We start from the raw sequence: 25,395 nt of genomic DNA, 5'->3' as shown, positions 1-25,395 counted from the left end.
TTTGACACACTGTGACTTACCTTTCAGAAAGTAGGTCTTTGAGACCCTCCTAATGTTGGACTTCCTACTCTCTGGGTTTGGGGCGGTTGTTGTTAAGCTGTGGTATGTTTTTAGATTGAGGTAATGCTTGACTTCAGTATAAAACCCTTCCATTTCTGTGAAAATAAATGAAATAAACAAAGACAAAGGCAGTTTTCAGAATTAAGGCCAGAAAACAATTAATTCAATGGTATTAGGTTAAGGGTAATTATCACCTACAAAAGCCCCCCCCCACACACACACAACCTCATACAAATTTAGTTCATTTTTAAAATTTCTATCTTTTATTTATATTGTTTTTGCTTTATTATAAGTTGGCTGTAGTTATTTTGTTTTATTTCTCAAGTATGCTGCTTCAAATAGTTTGTGGCGTGTTTAGTCACATAAAAACGCCTCTTTTATTCATAGATTAGAAAAGAAAAGGAGATCGTTAATACAGTACTTACCTAAAGAGCGGAAAAACATGTCAGCGTTTTAGTATGTGCATGCGCATTTAATGACATCGTTTACAGGAAGTGCGTCATTATTGGGCATCTAGGACCCCCGAACCGATCTGGCAGCCGAACACATTTGGTACTCACACCGCATTGTTATTGACAGTCAGACTCGATTTTTTTTTTTTTGGAAATGCGTGATTTATCATCTAGCATTCATCAAATAGCTGCGTGCGGAGACAGCAGGGCTGTCATCAGGGAGCGGGCGGGGTGTTTGATCATGTCAATGAAACTTGGTCTCGGACGCAGGTTAAGGGCACGCCCACCACCAAGAAGCAATGCAAGGGCGATCCTAGTCAATCGCCTAGGGCGGCAAATGCGTTGAAGGCGCCCTCTGGTGGCGGCCTTAATTAATTATGAAATATAACTAAATAAGCGAAATAAACCACGTTTATCAAATATGTTTCTAAATAGAACGGACAAGGGGGGAACGGGGTCCCAGGTCGCCTCCTCCCCCCCCCCCCCCCCCCCCCCCCCCCCCCACTTTGTCCCGCACAAACGTAGTCTTTGTCCCACTTCTGCCGAATTGGGATCTGGTCACCCTAATCACGACTGACCTTATGGGTCCACAAGGCAAGAGATTCAGGACGTCAAATAAGGCCCAGAGAGCAAGTTTCAGATTATTTTCGAAACTGGGTCACGGTACATGGCTGTAAAGGATTTCTTTATAGCGCCCCCTGTTGTAACAGCGGGACAGAATCTTTTGAAGACCTCCGTACTTCCGGTCTCCATATGATAATTTAATTTGACAACTCTTAGGTGTTCAGATTTGGAGTGATTCAATAAGAATATCAATACAGCTTATGCAGTGAATTTAACTTTTTTTTCCCCATTCACTTTCCATGTTAAATAATAATATAATAAATATGAATTAAAAAAAAAGTATGATTTTTTTTTAATCATAGGAATAGCGCACGGTATGTGTGCAATTATTTTGAATGGCCATGGTTTTATACCTTTTATACCTTTTTATACCTGCAACAGTGTAGGAGGAGGAGATACCGAAAAATAGGGGGAATAATAATAAGACAGGTCATAACAATAGTGTGGCTTGCTTTGCAACTACACAAATTATTATTTGAATAATTAGTTTAATCATGAATACTAGTTATTCATTAATGAGTTTGCTGACTTGTCATGGGGTCTGTTTAAATTATTAAGCTCTTCTGAGGCTGATAACCGCTTATCCATGATAAACCGCGCTGTTCGCCCGGTTCCTCATAGGTTACTATTCAAGGGGGCTGGGATAGTGCTACTGATCAATGTGCAACTTGGTTTAACTGCATATTTACTATAATTTATAACTGCACAGAGGTGACTTCCTGACAGAACCACTAGCCATGAAACTGGTACTCCCAAATCCTGGCCTGGATGATCGGATTCTCTCGTATGAGGAGCTGGAGCAGCTGGAGAAGAAGGAGGTCGGGGACAGACCCAAATGGGACAACAAGGCGCAGTATATTCTCACCTGTGTAGGATTCTGCATTGGTCTCGGCAACGTGTGGCGCTTCCCGTACTTGTGTCAAAGTCATGGAGGAGGTAAGCTTGGACATGACATGTCTGAGATCCAAACATAGAGATCCAAGTGCTGAACTTTTTTAACCTCTGAGGTATCCGATGGTTTTATGTGAGCGTTTGGGCGTTTTTCTTTAATGATTTGGCCCACATATTTATCTGAGGTGGGAGAAAAGCCTATAATTAGGGTAATCATTTATTTTGTTCAAGAGATTTCTGGTAATGCCTAACCCATTGCATCCCTCTTTGTAGAAGTTTGAATTAATCAGATACCACAACCAAGGACGTCTTTCGATGTCCTACACCTGACGATTGAGTTAGCCTACGTTATGTAGTACATTAGTTTACCGTATGCACCTATGCCTAAACCTTTGGCCAAATTTAGCACCATATTTCAATTCCAAGGCCTGAACACGTGTGCTCTCTTGTGGCCAAAAAATGTATTACAGAACAATTCAGTTGAGAAGATTAGCTGATTTTATTATTCCACTTATTCCACCAAAGTTCATTAAAGTAAATTAAAGTAAACTAGCAGAAATATGGAGTTAATATGGAAGATGGTATTATTATCAGGGGGCGAAATTTCAACAAGCACACAATAAATTTGGTTTTTCAAGTTTGTGATTTGTTGGACAGTGTAGGCTTACTGCATTAAAAAAACACTCACATACCCTGTGGTGTTTTAGGGGCTTTCATGATTCCCTTCCTCATCCTCCTGGTGCTGGAGGGAACGCCGCTCCTGCTGTTGGAGTTCGCCATCGGCCAGCGCCTCCGGAAGGGCCCTATCGGCGTCTGGACCTCCATCAACCCTTACCTCACTGGAATCGGTACGGGACCGGCCAGCGCTCCCATGTATAATGTACCCATATTGTCATTAGGAAGCCTTGCTAGCCGCTTTCCAGTACCCCGCTTTCCTGTCTGTCTTCACTGTCCGGTCCATTAAGGTCTGAAATATGGGTAGAATCTCTCTTCTAGGGTTAACAAAGAAAAACTCCAGATGCCTTAAACCTGCATTACGGACGTTTTCTACTTTATTCAACCACATCTGAACTGGAAAGTTCAGATTGGCGTCAGCAATAAAACGTGCCGATCCATGCGTCAACCCATCCAGGGAATAGGGGATCTTTTTCGATACCGGTCTATCATTTTATTGTGGTCCTCTCCCCCCCACCCGACGTACAGGTATTGCGTCTATGCTGGTGTCCTTCATGATTGGACTGTACTACAACACCATCATGGCCTGGATCATCTGGTACTTCTGCAACTCCTTCCAGGACCCCTTGCCGTGGAATGACTGCCCCCTGAATGAGAACGGCACAGGTGGGCCTACTGCAAACTACACACACACACACACACACACACACACACACACACACACACACACACACACACACACACACACACACACACACACGTGTGCATATGGACACAAACATGTACATTTTAATTCAGATTTCTTTTTTAAATGGATTTTAATTGAATATATTCCATCGTCATTCAAAAAATCCGCTACATTCATAACCTGTTTTGACACAATCACACTATGCACACAAACAATGCATATTCAAGCACGTACACGCACACAAAATCAATCAGCTGAAGAGCGTGTCCCCAACCTGATCCAACTGCAGGCCTGGTCCAAGAGTGTGAGCGGAGTTCCCCGGTGGACTACTTCTGGTACCGCGTCACCCTGAACAGTACTCCCACCATAACGGAGTCCGGCGGCATCCACTGGCCAATTGTGCTCTGTCTGTTGGCCGCCTGGACAGTGCTCTGTGTCTGCTGCATCAAGGGCATCCAATCCACTGGCAAGGTCGGCCATTTTGTTTCCCAGCCAGAATTCCAAACAAATGAACGCACATAGAGTGTTGTGAAAAATGACTAGACTCAGTAGCCATCTAGGCTTTGTCTTTGTAGAGTGCAATTTTGTTTTCTGTTTGTTTATTTGACGAGTAAGTGAGTTATTAAGTGAGTTGGTTGATTTGTTATTTTTCAGCAATAGTACCGTATTTCCCGCACTATAACACGCACCGGATTATAAGGCGCACCTTCAATGAATGACCTATTTTAGAACTTTTTTCATAAATAGGGCGCACCGGATTATAAGGCGCATAGCATAGAAGATACTGTGAGTGTGATACTGTGAGATACTGGGACTGTGAGTAAGCGCAGTAAAATGCTGTGTGCACTGACTACGATAGCCGTAATGCTGCAAGCGGTGTGGCTTTATCGTAGTCGTAGTGAAACATTTTATTATTATTATTAAATTGTTTTTATTGGTTTTTCATACTGAAACATTTTGACAGAGCGCCGTTTACAACCAGTATGGATCAACCAATTAACCAATTGATCAATATATAAGGCGCTCCGGATTATAAGGCGCACTGTCGTTTTTTGAGAAAATTACCGGCTTTTAAGTGCGCCTTATAGTGCGGAAAATACGGTATATATGAGCACTGTTGTTACTCCTCACTGTCCGTTCCAAATGGCCTTATGTCTGTCATTTCCATTCTCATGTCACATCAGGCAGTGTATATCACTTCCACCCTGCCGTACCTCGTCCTCACCATCTTCCTCATCCGTGGTCTGACCCTGAAAGGAGCCGTGAGTGGAATCAAGTTCCTGTTCACACCGGATGTGAGTACCGAATGGGAAAGAACACCTTTTGTTTCTGTGTTTTGGGATGTGGCGCTTGTATCACAATAAATCCTTCTTTGTATGCTTGAATATTTCCCTGTTAAGCAAGTGCCATTCTCAAAGATAACCGCTTCGTTCTCTTTAGAGACACCTTTGATGTGAGCAATATCTGTTCCCTTAGATCCCATCAGGGAAGCCACTGACACCAAGTTCGTAAAAATTCATAAAACTGCAAATGCAATGGCTTTCATCAGTAGGCCACAGGCTCATCACTATTGTTTGATCACATTCGGTGATAGAAAGTGACCCAACAGATATTTATTTTCATGAAATTCTTTTAATACAACTTTATATATGGACAAACGCTGAATGATGATTTTAACAATGTTTTCATTTTATGTGGTTAAAGTCGAGGGAGGGAAGGATTTGGAGACAATGGGTATGTGTGACTGGGGGATTAGGGTTGCAATATGAGTCATGTGACAACTCGCAGGTGAACGAGCTGATGAACCCCACCACCTGGATGGACGCGGGGGCTCAGGTGTTCTACTCCTTCGGGCTGGCATGGGGGGGTCTGATCTCCTTCTCCAGCTACAACCCTATTCAGTAAGAAGTAAACAGCTCCTTCACCAGGCTTTCACTATGTTGTCAGATTTGTACATATTCAGTTTTTTACATTTGTATCTATTTTGTATTCATATTACTGTACTTTACTTCTGCTGTGACAAGTTTATTTCTTTGGGATGGATATATTACATAATATCTTATCTTATCTTGTCTTGATATGACCTCCAAATCCATTTTAGATCCCGGTTCCAAATGACAGCTGCAATAAACAAGTTTGCTTTTCCTTTCCTTCTCTTTTAGCAACAACTGTGAACAAGACGCTGTTATTCTGTCTATTGTCACCGGCTGTACATCCGTCTACGCCGCCACGGTCATCTACTCTATCATCGGCTTCCGGGCGACCAGGAAGTTTGACGAGTGTGTCAGTGGGTGAGCTGATTACTGAGCTACGCTACTGTTGTATAAAGCCCAAAACACTATACAGAAAACGATCAGAAAATAAATAATATAAAAGAATAAAATGTTTTGGAATTTTCACATCCAAATAGACTTCAGTCTGATATGAAGCAATTGAAAAAAACAGTCTGCTTACATTTGTGCTCTGTTCAAACAATATGATTCACTTTCCCTTTTGGGTCACGCTGCAATTATTAACCTAAATTTGCACACTGTCTGCTTTGAGCTTAAGTTATACACGCGTCATTGTTTTACATTATACCCTGTTATGTAAAACCTTTTACAGTACACCTTTTACAGCCCTCAATGAGGGAAATGCAATGCAATGTAATGAAAGTGAAAATGAGCATACTCATTGTGAAAATAATATAATAAAAAACATTTGTACAATACGTCTTTCTTAGTAACATCATGGCACTGTTGAACGCTTTCGAGCTAAAAGAAGGCAGTGTGACCGAGGACAACTACCACTTGGTCTTTGACCATTTCAACGCCAGTCAACCCCACGCTGTCCAGGGTTTAAACCTCACCACCTGTGACATGCAGAGACTGCTCAGCGAGGTGACCATGGCAAACGGACACCAAGCAAGAAGTATTAATCCCTATTGCGGTGGAAGTTGGCTGAAGTTCTCTTTCACCAGGGCGTGGAGGGGACAGGTCTGGCCTTCATCGTGTTCACTGAGGCCATCACCAAGATGCCCATCTCTCCCATCTGGTCCGTCCTCTTCTTCATCATGCTCCTCTGCCTGGGGCTGTCCACCATGTTCGGGAACATCGAAGGGGTCGTTCAGCCTTTGAAGGACCTCGGGGTCTTCCCTAAGAAATGGCCCCATGCACTTTCCACCGGTAATGGAGCGTTGGCTTCTTCTCTTGACGGCCTTTGCAGGTCTGATTCTAACAAAATGGTACTGATGTGTGTGTGTGTGTGTGTGTCTGTGTCTGTGTGTGTGTGTGTGTGTGTGTGTGTGTTTCAGGGGTCCTCTGCGTGGTGGCCTTTGTCATTGCCCTCCTGTTCGCACAGGGCTCAGGGAATTATTGGCTCGCTCTTTTTGACAACTTTGCCGGCTCTCTGCCCCTGCTCACCATTGCCTTCTTTGAGATGATAGCCGTTGTCTATATCTACGGCATAGATAGGTCAGTGCCTCAGGCTCCTTCCCACATTATCACATTCAACAACACCAACATGTGGCCCTCCGTATTCTTGACATGGCTTGATGTTTTACAAAATGGATGGACATTGAAACATCTTGGTTTTCAAATGATTGACACATAACCTCTCGGCTTCAGGTTCAACAAGGACCTGGAGTTCATGGTTGGACATAAGCCCAATATCTACTGGCAGGTGACGTGGAGGTTCATCAGCCCCCTGATAGTCCTCGTCATCTTCCTCTTTTACCTGGTGACCAAAATCCAAGAGGAGCTCACCTACTTGGTCTGGGACCCTGAATATGTAAGCAAGCAGAGTGGCCTCTTCTGTCCTCAGTTAATTCAACTCTATTCTTGACTCTTTCAACTGTTGTGTCATGTCAGTATATCTACTTATTCATCTAAATTAATATACATCCTTCTGTCAATCTGTTTTCATCAATCCCCCTCCCTTCACCCATCCGTCCATCAATGTATCTATCGATATATTAATCTATCTATCTATCTATCTCAATCTATCCCCACTCATCAATTCAGGATCTATTCATTTATCCATCTTTATAAAGATGTCTATCTATAATAATCCCAATAGCTGAGTAGCGTGTGTGTTCTGATGCCGCAATGTGCTCGGCCCTGCAGGAGAACTTCCCCACTCTGGCCTCGATACCGTACCCTTCCTGGGTGAACGCCGTCATCGTGGTCCTGGCGGGGATCCCCAGTCTCTGCCTCCCATTCTTCGCCATCGGACGGTTGATCTACGTCCGCTGCAGGAAAGACAAAGACCAGAACACGCCAAAGAACGTGCTGTATAGCATTAATATCTAGCCATAATGTGATACTGGTGAATAAAATACATATTTTAATAAAAACGTTCTCCGTTTCGTGGTCATCTCATGCAAGCCGGGGATGGGTCAGGATGTTTTAGAGGGGTAGTGCCCCATGGGGCAGGATTGTGAAGGATTTTGCAAGATAAGAAATAATTTGCATTTTGTCATCCTTTAGCATTGAAACACTGCAATCAATATGTATTCCAATGTCAATCATGATTCTCACTGACTAAAATCAAACAAATAAAGGGCCATACAGTCAGTGTCAACAAAGTCGATTGGACAAGAGGAATTCAGGGACAAATTTCCAAAGAATTTGAGTGAAGGTATATGGGCCTTGGACGTGTTCCCTAAGCACACCAATAAAACCTAGAAAAAAAATAACCTTATCACCTATCTCTTATACAGCTAGCCTCATAACAGAGTCTATCTTTTTGGTGCACTGAAGCCGTAGGCTTAGCTCGGTTATCCATTAAACCAAGTCCTGGTGCGCCTTTCCCACCCCGGTACATTTCCACTGTGTGGATTTAGGCATTTCAAGTCCCAAGCCCCCACTGCATCTTTGTCTGTCTAGCAGGAAGGTCTGAAATGGCTAAACCCAAGGAGAGACCAGTGTGGGCAAACAAGGCCCAATATCTGCTGTCCTGTATTGGATTTGCAGTAGGGGTGGGAAACGTGTGGCGCTTTCCGTACCTGTGTCAAATCCACGGAGGAGGTAAGCAGCAGTTTACCTTTAACTACAATAGAACTTAGTATTTTCTTTTCAGCAGTTTGGCATTTTAAAAATGGCTAATGGGTTGGCTCATTGAACTGTTTTCTTAATGTGTTACACTCGTTGTCCTCGCAGTCCTATGTGTGTCCTATGAAGGATGAAGGATTTAGAATGAGTATAGGCTGCATAGGTTTTAAACTCCAACGGATGCAGAGTCAAGATGTCCTTCTGAAGCAGATTTTTTTTTTGTATCTTTTGCAACAAAAACTTCAATACAAAGTTTATAGAATAGACCCAAACCACTATCTGCAATGTAAATTGAAATATATTTGTATCAACCCGTATTTCATAAACAATCACAATTAGCGTAGGATCATACACCATCTAAACATGTTGTATGAACCAACCAGCCTTAATCCCCCGTCCCTCTCTCCAGGTGCATTCCTCATCCCCTACCTGATAGCCTTGGTATTTGAGGGCCTTCCCCTGCTATACCTGGAGCTGGCCATCGGACAGAGGCTGCGCATGGGCAGCATCGGCGTCTGGACCTCCATCTCCCCTTTCCTGGGTGGAGTCGGTAGGTTGGTTAATGAGGAACCTTATGTTACCATAGCGGTTTGTGTGTGTGCTGCTCGCATATTTTGGTGGTTTGTGGGTTTATGTTTAATAACCAACGTCAGGCCAACGTCACTATGCTATTTGTGTAAATAGCATCATATAGGCCTACTGCGGAAGGTCATTAGTAGGCCTACCTGATAGGTTAACGTAACACAAGATGATGCTTTGTTGGTTGTGGCCAATAAGCGACTTGAATCAAGGCAGTCAAACATACTAAAGAAAGGATGGCTACATCATGATGATGAGCAACAACCGAAAGGAAAATGTTGCATGTAGCATGTTCAGCCTAAATTACTGATGTGGACATCAATAACTGACCTGGTCGTCTGTGAACATGCTTTAAACTTGTTACGATGGTCTTCCATAGAGTGACAGGCACACTATGCACACACTACACGCATAGTCCACACTCGTTACGTAAATCAGCGTTGTGGTTTAGAAGAAGCCAATTTAAACTTTGGGCGGGGGACAGCACTTCTGAGGCCTACCACACGTTGAAGCACACCATACAGTTAGTTTGGTCATTTCCCTATGGGAATATAGACCGTGCCTCACCCAGGCGTCATTACAATTCAAATCGGCTTTTGTTCCACCTGGAATTATCAGGAGTGAGTCTCCTTCCATAACATGAACCCTCAACTCAGGCTCTTGTGGGATGTTTCTGAAATTGGGCCATTCAATTTAATTATTCATAAGCATATATTTTAGCTTGTAATATATTTACATAAAATAAAATAAACAAATGGATTTTAACCTCCCTTTTTCTTAACATTGCCGGTAGGAAAACATAAGGAAAGTTGCAGTGGAATGTCTCTTGATAGACTTGGTTGAATGTTTTTGTACCATTTGTTTTTTGACACAAATGTTTATTAACACAACCTACTGTTCCTTCTCCCTCAACATTTCGCTATTCTCTGTACACAATAAATTAAATGAATTATATCACAGACTTCACCTATTTAAAATCATTGCAACTTGTTTAGATTATTTTTGTTGCGTTAACGTGTACTTTTTTCTTGCGTCACGCAGCCAAAATTGTGCGTATACATCAGTAATTGATGCATGGTGCTCCCTTGCGTTGCTGTTTGATCATCGACAGAAACTCTTCATGAATATGTATGACTGCCTTGATCCAAGGTCGCTTATTTGCCACAACCAGAAAGTGAAGTTAACTTTTCAATTGCTTGTTGCATTAACACGTCCACATGTGCAACATTTCTAAGACATTATATGCTCTAATGGGCTTATATATACACACATGTTTACTGCTTAAAGCTGTAGAGTTTCAAAACCTTCTCAAGACAAGTCAGGTTGTTCGCTCTACTCCAAGACATCCCTGAAGAGCATTTGTCATTAGCCGTGGTCATATTTAGCCAACATATTTCACTTTTTCCAGTTTTGCCACTTAGCCATCAGGTTGCACCAGAGTTCAATCTGATGAATGGAAACCTCTTTTTTTCGATTGCTTTTACTTTTTTTTAACAATAGTAATCTGCGCAGGTATTTCCTCGATGCTGGTTTCTTTCTTGGTGTCTCTGTTCTACAACACCATCGTGGCCTGGGTACTCTGGTACTTCTTCCACTCCTTCCAGGAGCCCCTGCCCTGGAGCCAATGTCCCCTCAACCAGAACCTCACAGGTATGCAGGGGAGGTGGGGATATAGAGCCATTTCGATTCTCATCCATCTGATATATAGGGAGGATAAGTAGACAGGATCTACTAATATTTTTTTATAAGTTTCAGAATAGTTTGATTCCCAGTCAACATTGGAATAAAGCCCTGTTGCTAGTACAGCGTTGACACAAAAGACCACTAAACTGTAGTGAGTCTTTTGGAAGAGACCAAAACAACATTTTGAGACAGATATCCTAACACACATGGGTGAATAGATCTACTGATCTGAAGTATGAACCTTATGAATGTGTTCTGCTTCAATCAACAGCCTACAACCAGGAGTGTGTGGACAGCACGCCATCAAACTACTTCTGGTACCGCCAGACCCTGAACATCACCCCGAACGTGGAGACCAGCGGCTCTCTGCAGTGGTGGATGATCATTTGCCTGGCTACTGCCTGGTTTGTGGTCTACGTCTGCTTCATCAGGGGCATCGAGACCATCGGGAAGGTGGGCGCAGATGGTTGTGTCTGTTATGCTGTATTTATTTCAATTGATTTCATAGCACTAGATTCTGCTGATGATGCATTTACTGGTTAGTTCAGTTTTTAAAAATCTTAGAAACATTAGTGGATGCACTTTCGCACTGTCTACTTTTTGACCGTAAATGTTTTTTTTAATGCACCAACTGCCTGACACGTATGTCATAGTAACAGAAACTGAGATACTCAACATGGATATTTTTAGATGGCTAAGAAATTGATGCATTAGAAGGAATGAAAACTTCCATGTTTGGAACAAACCGAATGAACAAACAAACATTTAAGAGCCTATCTCTTCACTTTTTTCACAAAGATATTGAAGCTCAGATCAACTTTCAAATTTCTTTACCAATAAGACGCCATTTTGTCATGATGCTTGGTGGATTCATTATAAACTCAATTGTGAAATGATAATGCCATTTACTTCTATACACCGTGTTCTCCCAGGCCGTGTACGTAACGGTCACCCTGCCGTACGTGGTTCTGACCATATTCCTGGTGCGCGCCCTCACTCTGCCAGGGGCAGCAGACGGCCTGAAGTACCTCTTCACCCCAGAGGTAGCCGCTCTCGTCTCTTATCTCATCAAATCACAATGGGCCGTATTCCTCTAGCAGCCATATTTGTTCTAAACTTTAGCTGGGTATTGAACAAAGCTGGCCGCCATGTGAATGAGGCCCATTCGAACGATGTGAGATGACCCACTGCTCTAGATCTGCACTTCCCATTCAAATTGTTTGTTTTTGTCATCGCTATTTGCCAATGTTAAGTTGTGAGCAGATAAGGTGTATGCATGCCGTAACCTTTATATTTTGTTCTCCATTTATCTGTATATATAATGGGCATTTTTTTCAACTTCTTACTGTACCCGCCTAGACGATTGTTAAGAGAATAAGAATGAGCAGTATGAGGTATTCAGCGTGTCTGAGCTTCTCCATATGGCTTGGTGTTTCTCTCATCAGTGGGAGATATTGATGAATCCCCAGGTGTGGCTGGATGCCGCCACCCAGATCTTCTTCTCTCTCTCTGTGGCCTTTGGAGGTCTGATCGTCTTCTCCAGCTACAACCCTTCAGAGTCAGTGATCCTACTTTAAGCAAAACACAACCTTTATGATTTCTCTCAGGAAATATGTCTGCTAGTGACCCATGTCCTACTTTTTGGTAGACAACATATAATTGGGACCTTTATAATGTAGTCTTCCTTCCATCATTTAGTTTTTATTTAACCTTAGATAACAGAAGATAAGTAGATAGTGTTGGTAAGGTTTAAGAGCCCTTATTTGAGTGTTATTTATAGAAATCGTATATTTATATCATTCTAAGAAATTGCATAGCTATCCATCAACTATGAGTGAGTGGAATGTGCAGTGAGAATTTATCTCTGTTCTATATATTTGCTGCTGATTTCCTCCAAGGATTGTCTATTTGTTCTCCAAAACCTTTGTCTTATTAAATTGAGATTTTTTTATTGTGACAAGGCTCCCAGTTTAAGCTATGACAAGCAATTATGTGTTCAAAACCACTGAAAACCCTCTTTGAATATACAATCCCATGTTTCTCACATGCTACTTCTCTGAAAGCTAGCAATGCAGGAATCCACTGTCGACCTACACACTAGATACAATCCTTTTAATTCTCGTTTATGTTATATTGTGAAAAATGGTATATGCATGGGCTAAAAAATGACTGATCTTAAGTCTAATCTCCTCTTGCCTGGTGTGTGTGTTTCCTATTGCATCAGTAACGACTGTGAGAAGGACGCTGTGGTGGTTGGTCTGGTGAACAGCGCCACCTCCCTCTACGCCTCCATCTCTGTGTTCTCCATCCTGGGATTCAAAGCCAACAACAACTATGTCAGCTGTCTACAAAGGTATGCACTGCATACTGTAGTAGCATTAGCCCAACCCTATGGTCTTATATAATTGGGTCCTTAGTGGAGATGGTTTTGTTTGTTCATATGTTTGTTCGAGCAACTGGTGTGGCCATCTCTGTGTGAGATATTGCATTGAGGTTAAAAATGAAGTTTCTACAATTCAGTGGCATCCAACTGAATGCTCCTCCCCACCCTTTCCTACAACAGAGAAGCTAAGCTGGCTGTACTACTTACAACCACACAATGGTTGTAAGCAGTCAGGCTTTAGTTAGGTAAGGTAAACATGTCTTACCCAGGTGGCAATCATTAACTTTATTTCAATTGTCTATTGTCTTGTTACCAGTCGATATTAACCAACAGGATGAGAGTACCCAGCCGTGGGATCTTCCTTGATCCCAAACCCAAACCCAATTCCTAGAGATTAAATACTAACAGTCATTCAGCTTAAACGTCAGTTTCTAAATCAATAGAGGAAGGATAACCTGGAGGAATCCAAAGGGAAATAGGATATGTGTAAAGAACAGATTCAGTGTCATAGAGCATATTGAAATAACAGCTTTTTCGACATCATACAATACAATTTATGAATCTATCACTGAACCTTACCACTTAACAATTAGCTACTCAATTCTCTCCTAGACAATGGTCTCATTTTGGTAATATCCACTGGCACCTTACCCAATAAAGTCCTTCTTCTATGTCGCTCTAAAGGGAAGGGTGAAGTGGGGAGGAATTAAATTGGTTGCAATCTGCAACCTCACTGCTAGATGGAACTAAATTCTACAAACTGCCCCTTTTAATATAGCCAATACAAAAAGGGCCTGAATGCAACCTTGGTCTTATCTTGGAAAAACGAGTAGAGAGAAGATCAGGTCGCCTTGCTATCATCTTGGGAGCATGTTTACACAGCGTAGATGGACTAGGGCCATGCCCTTGTCATTCAGGCCACATCATGTCATGGATACGCCTCAACAAACAGGGATGCGTATGATCATCGATAATATATTAGGGCTGTGCAATTAATCTAATTTTGATGATCTAAATTTTTTTGGTCAAAAGATCTCCAAACTAACAAAATCGAGCTGAAACTATTTTTATTTAAGTAAATATTTTTTATTTATTAAATGTTTTATAGAAATACATTTTTGTATGTTATTTTCGATTTTCGATTTTCTTTTGAACATTTTGTGTATTTTTTTAAGGGGGAAATTTCAAAGTTCTCATTTAAGACGTTTTTTTTTGGAAAGAAATGCTGAATAAATGCATTATGTTTTCAAGCTCAAAAATAATCGTTTGAATAATCGTGATTTCAAAATTGACCAAGATTATCGTGATTATAATTTTTTCTATAATCGAGCAGCCCTAAAATATATCGCTCTTTCCTCATAGCAACATCTTGGCTCTGACCGACCGCTTTGAGATTGGAGACCAGAACATGACCCTGGACAACTACGAACAGATGCTTGGATATCTGAACAGCACATGGCCCGAGGAGGTGGCCCAGCTGAACCTGAGGCCCTGTGACCTCCAAACATTCCTTGACCAGGTACTGACTGACGGGTATCCATGAGCCCGTTGGGGATTTGATTGCATTCCATTAAGTCATTCAACAGATACTTACTTAGGTATGCGTTGCAAACGAATATTGGAGACTTCCACAGAAAAAGCAAATGGTAACATTAGTGGAGTTGAATGTTTTTCTCAGGCATCAGACACGGGGGAGGGAGGGGGGGAGAACATTCCACTTCTTATGCTTTGCTCTCTTCCATTTAATTCGCTTCACTTGCGGTGAAACTGGGCAACTAGGTTTCATTATGTGTCTGTCCTCCTTTCTCAGAGTGCGTCTGGCACCGGCCTGGCGTTCATTGTCTTCACCGAGGCGGTGATAGAGATGCCGGGCTCCCAGGTCTGGGCCGTGCTGTTCTTCGTCATGCTCTTCAGCCTGGGCCTCTCCACCATGTTTGGAAACTTGGAAGGAGTTCTAAACCCCCTGGTGGAGCTAAACTTGGTCCCAAAGTGGATGCCCAGGTGGCTTTTCACTGGTAGGTATAGGCCAGCTCCTGGAACCTTTCCAGGGGGGGGGGGGGGGGTTAGTTAATGTGCATAAGGAGTTCATAGTTTAAGTTTCCAAACAGATCGATTTTGATTTAATTCATTACAAACATTCAAACCAATATCAAATTCATAGGATAGGCAGGATTTCTTTTTCAACAATTAGCAAACCATTGTTGTCACTCAACAACATTCAACTCACTTGTTACTCCAGCTACATTTCATTATCTGTTCATCTGTCAACCGTGTGTGTTTTAGGCGTAGTTTGTTTGGTGGCGTTCCTGATGTCTCTGATCTTCACCCTGGGCTCCGGGAACTACTGGTTGGAGATCTTTAACGGCTATGTGGGCTCCATTCCGTTCCTCATCATTTCCTTCTTCGAGATCGTCGGCGTGGTGTACGTGTACGGACTTAAGCGGTAAGCTTGCCTCTCAGGTAGCACTCAGGTGGATTTATTTTTCTGTGTGAAAAAAAGATGACTCTCACTTTGAATGTACAGCTTCAGTGAAGACATCCACACCATGACAGGCAGAAGGCCCAACATCTTCTGGAGGGCCTGTTGGCTCATCATCAGCCCGCTGTACCTCCTGATTGTGTTTGTGGCGTACGTCGCCGTGCAGGCAGATAAACACCCCAACTACCCCGCATGGGACCCCAGCCACGTAAGGGCGGCTGCACACGTTCAGTCGGTCCGAGACAGAATCCAAAGTCAGACGTGGCTATTACTCATGGGATAGGTTTTTTCGCCCCTCAGGTGGATTTCCCCCAGACGAACATGACGCCGTACCCGGACTGGGTGTTCGCCATCATCGTTCTCCTCTCTGTGCTGCCAGTGGCCCCCATCCCACTGGTGGCGCTGTACACGCTGATCTGCTGTGGGTTGAAAGGTCGAAGGTGTCTACCCTCAGAGCCTCGGCCCAGCCCCTGCGTCGCTGAGTAAGTAATAAGTTATGACAAGCAATTATTTGATGTGTTCAAAACAACGATGAAAATCCTTCTCTTTGAAAATGTACAATCCCATGTTTATCACATATCCTAGAATACACTGTCGACCGTCACCTAGACACTAGATACAATCCTATTAGTTCCTGTTTGTGTTATATTGTGAAATATGGTGTTTTGTGTATACATGGGCTAAAAAATGATTGTTCTTATGTCTTATCTGATTTCACCTGGTGTTTTTTTCTCTATTGCATCAGTAACGACTGTGAGAGGGACGCTGTGGTGGTTGGTGCGGGTTGAGTCGGGGGAGGATACCCTCGGAGCCTTGGCCCCGCCCGTGCGCATCCGAGGACAGCGCTTGTGTCAAATTAGGATGAGGATGCTGAAGAGGCTGTCCCTGAAAAGACTTTTGTTTGAAACCTCTGGAGCATGCGTTGTGTGCGATGTTACATGCACAACTGCTCTTTACAAATGGTATTTCCGGAGTAGTAACCACTTTCCTAAGCCTCAAGTAATGGCTAATACAACGCTAATGACAAACTCGAATCTAATGTTTTGACTAATTAACTCTGCGTTGGCCTTGAAAGGTGTTTTTTATTCCTAAACATTTCCCGGATGGAACTAGTGAAATGTGAAGAATGTCTGATGTCAGCTACAGTGAAATTGGTTAATGTTTGACAATCATATACAGGTTTTTGTTTTTATGTGATAGAAGAAAAAAAAACATTTGTAGATTATTGATGGTTAATTATATATTATGTATTGTAACTACTGTCCTTTGTTCGGAATTCAACAAAGATGAACTCACTACAAAGCCATGAAAAATATTATTATTATTTATTGCTTTATTCTGGGGTTATTGTTCCCAGAGTAACTACAACCTTTGATTTCCGATGATATATTTATCATTCCATATAAAACAATTTTACGACAGAGTCAAACTATATGTCACATGATCATGTTTTTAAACCAATGTGCCCAAGTGCTTTGGATTCAGGCAGCACACAGGCAGCATCACCTGGTTAACCATTAACTTAGGGCTTGGTTCCGCCCCAAACAAACACTGTCATAGGCATTAGTTCATCCTGTCATGTCGTGCCACCTTTTACTTGAAAGCCTGTTAAACAAATAACTAGCACTCATCGTACCTATAACCCCCCCCCCCACACACACACACACACACCCACACCCACCCCTGCCCTGCACACAAGGGCTTGTGCATTTAAATCTGAGAGTATTTGAACACACCCCACTTAGAGAGAGACAGAGAGAGATAAATAGAGAGAGTGAGTCAAAAGAGGAGAGAGGGCATAACCAACAGGACATCATACTTTGCCTTTAGTCGACAGACCCTGCAACTGGATTGTGAGTCCAACTTAATACCAGGCCAGACTCCCCAAAATATAACCAAGGGGTTGTCTTGGATATCAGCCTTGAAAGTTCTCCATCACTGGATTTGGGATCTAACCTTGTTGTTTGAAGAGCTGTCTCTGCAACATGGGGAAAACAGTGGACTCCAATGGGAAGGAGGAGAGACCTAAATGGGACAACAAGGTCCAGTATCTCCTGACCTGCGTTGGCTTTGCTGTGGGACTGGGGAATGTATGGCGTTTTCCCTATCTGTGCCAAATCTATGGTGGTGGTAAGGTGCTACTTTATATATATATATATATATTTATCCTCTATGAATACTTGAATGAATGAATATGTGATAGTGTGCATCTGTAATGTCCAACTTGGTGTGGGGGATGTTGGATACAATAATTATATGCTGTGGTTTTATGCAACTACCTGAATAAATTCATGCTTATTAATTTACAAAAAGAGTCATTTGAGATCACGGTCAGAAAATAACACCTGTCACCAGCCATTGGTTGATAGGTTTGACCATATGAATGGTAGAAAGATTCAAGGTTAAATATTCAACAATCACTTGGCTGGTCATTCTTTCTAGAAAATTAAGAAAAAAGCCTAAACTCTGAAAACTAAATTTTTGTCCCTGATCGAGATAGATATATAAAAAATGTTTTTACTTTTGAATAAAATATTGTTTGCCCATTTGAAATGTCAATTTTCGTTTCCTTTCGGTGAGTTTGCATCATATTCTCCATTATTTAAAATAAAGGATGAGCATTATTCATCTAATATACATCTCGGAGATCATTAAAGTCTAATTAGCTCTCATATTTAAGTAAATATATGTTTGACTATCCTATAGGGAACCATTAGTCACATCCTTGTATCTTCTGATAAGGTACCTTCAGCTCTTAGTCAAATCCAATGTAAAGGGTTCAACTAATGGCTGGATGACAGCTTGTCCACCGTCACAGTCTTTACAGAAAATGGGGACGAAGAAGCTCTGTGTGGGTGTATGTATTTTGATTGTTTTGGAGCCTCTAGTTGGGAGTCGAGTTTAGAAATCAGGCCTAACAGACGACAGATTTTTAACAATTAGTTTGTCTGGCGAAGAGCACAGACATCATGGACAAAGTCCCCGATTGTTTCTACATTCCTGCCTGACGTCTCAAGAATTTCCCCACCCAGGTGCATTCCTCATCCCCTACCTGATAGCCTTGGTATTTGAGGGCCTTCCCCTGCTATACCTGGAGATGGCCATCGGACAGAGGCTGCGCATGGGCAGCATCGGCGTCTGGACCTCCATCTCCCCTTTCCTGGGTGGAGTCGGTAGGTCGCCTTAAGATCGATTTGAAGACAGCGTCTGATACCTGATAACATTAACATTGAGTCATTTGAATGGGCATGCACGTTTTGAGACATGATTTGAGTAGCTACAAAAAAGTGATGTGTCCTAGTAAAAAAACAAACATCTGGAAGAAGTGCAGCAACAGCCACATTTAACATACAAATGAGGCTTCCTGCTGATAAAGAGCAGTAAGGGTTCAGAAACATGGTGTATTAAACAATGGAGTTGACAATCGATCACAATTAGGAGGACCTTAAATGAGAATCTACATTAATCACAAAAAAATCAAGAATCTGGTCACTGCTACTCATGTTGCCCAGGCATAGCCAGCATGGTGGTGTCGTTCCTGGTGAGCCTGTTCTACAACACCATCCTGGCCTGGGTGCTGTGGTACTTCTTCCACTCTTTCCAGGATCCCCTGCCCTGGAGTCAGTGCCCGCTTAATGACAACTCTACAGGTAACAGGAAGTACATCTGCATGTCTTGTTTTCAGGGCAGGATTGCTAGAAGTTTTACTGTACTTTATCACATAATAGTTATCTGTTAACAAATAAGCAACGATAACATTTTGAGGCAAATACCCTTTCTTGAACCGGTGATCTCCTTGAACAGCCTACAACCAGGAGTGTGTGGACAGCACGCCGGTAAACTACTTCTGGTACCGCCAGACCCTGAACATAACCCCGGACATCGAGACCAGCGGCTCTCTGCAGTGGACGATGGTCATCTGCTTGGCCACCGCCTGGTGTGTGGTCTACATCTGCTTCATCAGGGGCATCGAGACCATAGGAAAGGTTGGTGCACCGGGTTGACTTTGGTTGTCTTTGATTTTGTAAGGATATACAAGGAGGGATATTTTACCACAGGGTAAATGCAGGAGTTTGGCCTAACGTACCATTGTTTCAATGACTATCTAATATCCACACTTGAGTGATTGTTTTTGTCTTCAAGGCAGTATATGTGACAGCTACCTTCCCCTACCTGGTGCTGACTATTTTCCTGATACAAAGCCTCACCCTGCCTGGATCCACTGATGGCCTGATCTACCTCTTCACTCCCGATGTAAGTTATTACAACTTTAAGGCGGACCTCCTTTCTCACATTTGTGAGCAGGTTTGATGTGATTTTGTATGTGTTGTTTTGTTCTTCCTCCAGTGGAACATGCTGAAGAATCCCCAGGTGTGGCTGGACGCCGCCACTCAAATCTTCTTCTCGCTCTCATTGGCTTTCGGAGGTCTCATCGCCTTCTCCAGCTACAATCCTGAGAAGTTTGTCTTTCTAATGCTTACCTTTCTACCATATGCAGGTCTGTCATTAAGCAATGACAGACGATGAAGTGTTAATAATCTGTGTTCTCTCCCGGATGCACATCAGGAATAACTGTGAGCGAGATGCTGTTTTGGTGGGTGTGATCAACAGTATTACATCTATTTATGCAGCCATTCCCATCTTCTCCATTCTGGGCTTCAAGGCCACCAACAACTACAACTCCTGCCGCATGAGGTAATTCAAGTTTACTGTTTCAATTTTCTTTAAATTGTCTCTAGATATAATACACATTTGTATTTCATCTGCAGCAACATCTTATCTCTGACCAACTACTTGGAGATCGGAGATCAGAACATGACCTTGGACAACTACGAACAGATGCTTGAACATCTGACCAGCACACGGCCGAACGAGGTTGCAGCGGTGGATCTGAGGTCCTGCGTACTTCAAAAGTTCCTTGACCAGGTACTAAGGGAACGATCAATAGATAGATAATTCTGATAATAATATTCAATGATTGAATATATACATACTTTCCATCCTCTTTTCTCAGAGTGCGTCTGGTACCGGCCTGGCGTTCATTGTGTTCACCGAAGCGGTGATAGAGATGCCGGGCTCTCAGGTCTGGGCCGTGCTGTTCTTTGTCATGCTCTTCAGCCTGGGCCTGTCCTCCATGTTTGGAAACATGGAGGGCATTCTTACGCCTATTCGAGACCTAAAACTGGTGCCAACGTGGATCCCCAGCGAACTTGTCACAGGTTTGCAGTGCAGCACTGCTATTTGATGTTCCTCAACACATTGGAAAAAAGACAGAGATGTCACTCCGAGTATCACTCCGAAAGTTTTGACATTTTCAATGACGTTTTCAGAAACTTAATTTGTTTGGCTTGACTTATTCAGCTGATCTGATATTTGATACGACCATAGTTCAGTGAAATTCATTTTGATTTAATTTTGAAAACTAGGAAAAGCAAGAGTAAAAAACAAGTAATGGGTATAAGGCAAGCCCCAACCACAGCGACTTCTACCAGCATCCAATGCGGAAGGGACAAACATTGCAGTAGCACCGGGTGGCCACTACGAGGTGGTACCAAAAGTGAGCAATTCTTCGTTGACTCACTTGTTAAACAGGCCGTTTTCAGTCTTGAACCTATTTACAGCCTGGTCCAAAAAAACATTCTAGTCAGTATGTTTAGTTCATATCTCCATGACAACACTGCGGGGGGTGAATTTTTTTTTAGTAGGCTAGTTTTTATTTTATTGGAGGTTAAAATGTATGAATAATTAGGGGCGCAACCTCTTGAGTGACAGCTAGCCGCTGCCCCTCAACTCACCTCGGAGGCTAGTTTTCAGGATTAGCATGCTATCTCCGTCCTCTTGACCTCGACTGCGTTCATTCCTATTGTTCATTCCGGTGCCAAGATGCCTTGCTCTGCGGTCAACTGTACCAACTGATCGTTTAAAAACTAATGAGCTACGAGCTAATTCAGTGTACGTCACCTAGATGGGCGTATCTCCCTCCCCCAGACGTCACATCACTGCCCTTTTTTGGTTAGAGGAAATGAGGCGGAGTCAAACTATGACAAGATGGCGACGCTCATAAGCCAAGAGAATTACATGCAGTTGGAATAACTGAGGTCTGCCCGGATGCTACATCCATTTTATATACTATCTATGGTATAAGGCTGTGTACCTCATAACTATTTCCATGGTTCAACTCTACCGTAGAGTATAATCCTTAGTTATTGGAAACATTTGAGAGGTTTTAAACAAATCTTTCACGTATCAAACATTACTAATTCTCAGTCAAGGCGAAATATCACCATTTATACCATGGTCTTGGGGAATACTCGATTATGATTGGCTGCAGGGTGTGCTTAACCCCTGATATACGGACACCTGCTAAGTAGTTCCAGTCAAATTGTTTGTTCAGCTTTCAAAACGAGGGCTGGTAAATTGTGAAAAACGAATTCAACTGTAATCAGACAACGCGGTTATATGTTATAGACCCTAGAGTATCTGTGGTATAAAGGCTTGGACGAAATTCGAATTATAAATATGTACAATGTATAACGTTAGCTCTCTGGCTCATAGCTGAGCGGACTAGAATACCTCCCGTTGCCTAGTCGTAGCTAAGGTCTGTCCTATTTACTGGAGGAGTGAACAACGTTTCCATTTCATAAGAACCTTACGGGAGAACCTTTATATTTGGATTGTAAAATGCATGAAAATATGAATGAATAGTCTTAATTTCTTTTCTTTGGCAAGTGACCATGGTATAAGCGGGATAATGAAAATAAATTAAGACCTTTCATTCATATTTTCATGCGTTCTACAATCCAAATATAAAGTTTTTTAAAAGGCATAACTTTGCTTCCCTGCTAACGCCAGAGGGTTTGACTAATACCTGGAACAATCATTACCCTCCCGTAAGGTTCTTATGCAACAGAAACGTTGTTCACTCCTCCAGTAAATAGGACGAACCTTACCTACAACTTGGCAACGGGAAGTAATCTAGTCCGCTCAGCTCTGCGCCAGAGAGCTAACGTTATGCATTGTACATATTTATCATTTGAAATTCGTCCCAGAACGACACCATAGGGTCGGCATATAACCGCATTTTCTGATTACAGTTTAAGGCATTTTTCAATTTACCAGCTCTCGTTTTGAAGGCTGAACAGACAATTTGACTTGAACTACTTAGCAGGTGTCCGTGTCCGTATATCAGGGGTTAATGCACACCCTGCAGCCAATCAGAATCGAGTATTCCACCAGACCATGGTATAATTCCTAATAATGTACACCTCGTCGGGCATTATCCCTTACTTATTGGTTGTAAGTAACAGTAAATTGATAACCAGCAAAGTGCGTTGAAGAAAAGAGGGAAGAGCATAGGACGGTAGTTTATTATCGAATCTGCCTGACTTTGTAGCGCATGGAGTATCCGTGCCGGACTTAATTACACCATATTTTCTCTCAACTCTCAAAGCTGGTGTTTGCTTGATCTCCTTCCTGGTGGCCCTGGTGTTCACCCTGGGCTCAGGGAACTACTGGCTGGAGATCTTCAACAGTTACGTGGGCTCAGTGCCACTGCTCATCATCGCCTTCTTCGAGCTGATCGGAGTCATCTATTTCTACGGGATGCAAAAGTAACAATTACCTTCTAGTATAAATCGTGATTGTCATTATTTGAGTGTGTTTTTGGTGGTAGATATGAAGTCGTCATTTTTGCATTAATATATTCCCTAAACGTAGTTCCTGCCCCATGTTGGATACAGTTAAACCTAAATTAATCACATTCATGTTCTATGTCTATGGGCAGGTTTAGTGACGACATCCTCTTCATGACTGGGAAAAGACCCAACATCTTCTGGAGGGTTTGCTGGAGGTTTATCAGTCCACTGTACCTGCTGGTGGTGTTTCTGGCCTATGTGGTTATTCAGGCCCAGCAGCACCCACAATATCCTGCATGGAACCCTGACTATGTGAGTGAACCGATCAGAGACGAAAGACATGACATGAAAAGTTGCTTCGAAAGTGGTTTGAGGATCGTCTCTTTTATAACATTTTATAACGTAATAAGGTAATGTTGTACGTTTATTTTACAATGTCGTTGTAAAATATCATTGTAAAAGCAACTCATGGGAATTAAATTCATTGGCTTGTTTTTATCCCAGGTCCATTTCCCAGAGACAGAGGCAAAGGATTACCCAGGCTGGGTGTTTGCCATTATAGTCATCCTCTCTGTGTTTCCGGTGATCTCAATCCCCCTGGTCGCCATTTACAGACTCATTCGCTGTGGACTCAACAGAAAGTCCTCCAAACGCTTTGGCACCAATCCCTACATCAACAGTTATGATATCGAAACATAACAGCAGCAGGAATTATGAGAACTTCTGCCTATGACATGAAATGCATGTCTTGAGGTGTTTAGCATTGCTTCTTTGGATGTGTGGACTTCTTCAATATAGTCTCATATATTCAACTGTGACGGCTCTATGAGGTGGAATTGGGGTTGGCCTATAGTGCAGAAGATAACTACTTTTGAATTTCAGCAGAAATAGTTTACAAGTAGGTCTACAATGTTGCATTTTCACGTTTGTTTGTCCCACTACTGCTTTCTATACAATGTTTTTTTTTATGCACCATTCAAGAGCTGAAATCATGTTTTGAAATAATAATAGTTTTTGAATATCAAAAACACAACTAGACAGGAACCTTTTTATGCAAATCTTGCCATTCTCTTGTCTCATAGTTAAGTTACATACTCATAATTATAACTTACTGATAAAGCAACTTACTAAATATTCTACCTGCTGTGAATCAGTAAAATAGCATTACCACTGGATATCGCAGTCCTTTCATAAAAATGTACTTCCTTGTTGGAGAACGTAATTCAAATCTTTAGAGGGGGCATGCACAATTAATCGAAGAGAAATTGAATTGAGTCTTGTTTACTTCAAGGGTATTGAATCTAGAATTATATTCTAATAGTGATAATTTATATGTGTGTGTATATGTGTGTTGAATTATTGATTGGGTTTGGCGATGGCAAAGTTTTTCCTTGCAGAGGTTGGATAATAGGCGACAAGATTAATAGTGTTTTAAAACTATGCATTTATTAATATATTATTATGTAATAACTTAACAACTAACATCTGTTCTATTTATTTGGAATAATGAAAAAAGTTTTAGAGACTCGATGTGATTGGTTGATGCAGCAGAGTTACTGTGTGCCATATGTTGATGTTAATAAAACCACACTAACTAGTATCACCAACCAAGAACAACAACAAGACTTCCTGGAAAACCCTGAATTGAAAAGCCAATATAAAAGGTGCCTGAATTTGTGTAGTTCAAAAAATTGTATCAAATCAAGATCATGCTCATTTTACAGAAAGGATTAAAAGTGAGCTGAAACAGAAATAATTAACCTTTCATACAGCTTCCTGATATCTTTCACCAATGGAAGTTATATCGACCAAGTTATGCTTTGTTCCTTCCCGTCATGGACACAGGTTATTTGTGAGGTTGGCTCATCAAACCTCTTATCCTAGGGAGTGGTTGTAAACACATAGTTGATTGCCGGCATGGGCTCTACAAAGAGACGTGAAATGCAATAAGAAAAAACAAGGGTTGAAAAAGGAACTAAACCTCTAAAGGGTGAACATAAAACAGGAACACAATATTTAAAAAATATATCTAAGTAGATGTAGTGGTTTCCAGCCTTTGAAAGGGAATTGTATGTCTGATAAGTATTGAAAATTATTATTGTCTGAGCCTGGCCAGTCGGATGTTCGCCAGCTGCCTCTACAGACACCGCTTCCCTGTGAACCAGAGGGACAGCGGAGGAGGTCACGTGACAGTGGACTGGAGGGAAATGATAGAAA

General features: G+C 42.1%; 3 protein-coding genes across 3 annotated transcripts; all 3 read left to right on the top strand.

Moving 5' to 3' along the window:
• Window positions 1-1,873: 1,873 nt before the first annotated feature.
• Window positions 1,874-7,679, top strand: LOC307084509 (sodium-dependent neutral amino acid transporter B(0)AT1-like; the record flags this gene model as incomplete). Its single annotated transcript, XM_079748922.1, has 12 exons — window positions 1,874-2,072; window positions 2,735-2,875; window positions 3,231-3,368; window positions 3,680-3,861; window positions 4,575-4,685; window positions 5,179-5,291; window positions 5,553-5,681; window positions 6,113-6,269; window positions 6,350-6,554; window positions 6,683-6,842; window positions 6,996-7,158; window positions 7,494-7,679. 12 exons carry the CDS (start codon window positions 1,874-1,876, stop codon window positions 7,677-7,679), a joined length of 1,884 nt encoding a protein of 627 aa, XP_079605048.1.
• Window positions 7,680-8,269: 590 nt separating this feature from the next.
• LOC307084510 (inactive sodium-dependent neutral amino acid transporter B(0)AT3-like) lies at window positions 8,270-16,332 on the top strand (the record flags this gene model as incomplete). Its single annotated transcript, XM_079748923.1, has 13 exons — window positions 8,270-8,396; window positions 8,830-8,970; window positions 10,512-10,649; window positions 10,954-11,135; window positions 11,615-11,725; window positions 12,128-12,240; window positions 12,907-13,035; window positions 14,428-14,584; window positions 14,876-15,080; window positions 15,349-15,508; window positions 15,590-15,752; window positions 15,845-16,026; window positions 16,290-16,332. 13 exons carry the CDS (start codon window positions 8,270-8,272, stop codon window positions 16,330-16,332), a joined length of 1,851 nt encoding a protein of 616 aa, XP_079605049.1.
• Window positions 16,333-17,529: 1,197 nt separating this feature from the next.
• On the top strand, window positions 17,530-23,877 carry LOC307084686 (sodium-dependent neutral amino acid transporter B(0)AT3-like; the record flags this gene model as incomplete). The annotated part of the gene is made up of 12 exons (XM_079749158.1): window positions 17,530-17,674; window positions 18,577-18,717; window positions 19,057-19,194; window positions 19,349-19,534; window positions 19,692-19,798; window positions 19,892-20,004; window positions 20,111-20,239; window positions 20,314-20,470; window positions 20,559-20,763; window positions 22,995-23,154; window positions 23,328-23,490; window positions 23,683-23,877. The coding sequence occupies 12 exons, from the start codon at window positions 17,530-17,532 to the stop codon at window positions 23,875-23,877; spliced, it is 1,839 nt and encodes a 612-aa protein (XP_079605284.1).
• Window positions 23,878-25,395: the final 1,518 nt, after the last annotated feature.

Source organism: Pollachius pollachius (genome assembly GCF_949987615.1).
Source record: "Pollachius pollachius genome assembly, chromosome: 13".
Taxonomy (NCBI): Eukaryota; Metazoa; Chordata; class Actinopteri; order Gadiformes; family Gadidae; genus Pollachius; species Pollachius pollachius.
Note: the sequence above shows the minus strand (reverse complement) of the source record. Positions and strands in the feature narration are given on the sequence as shown.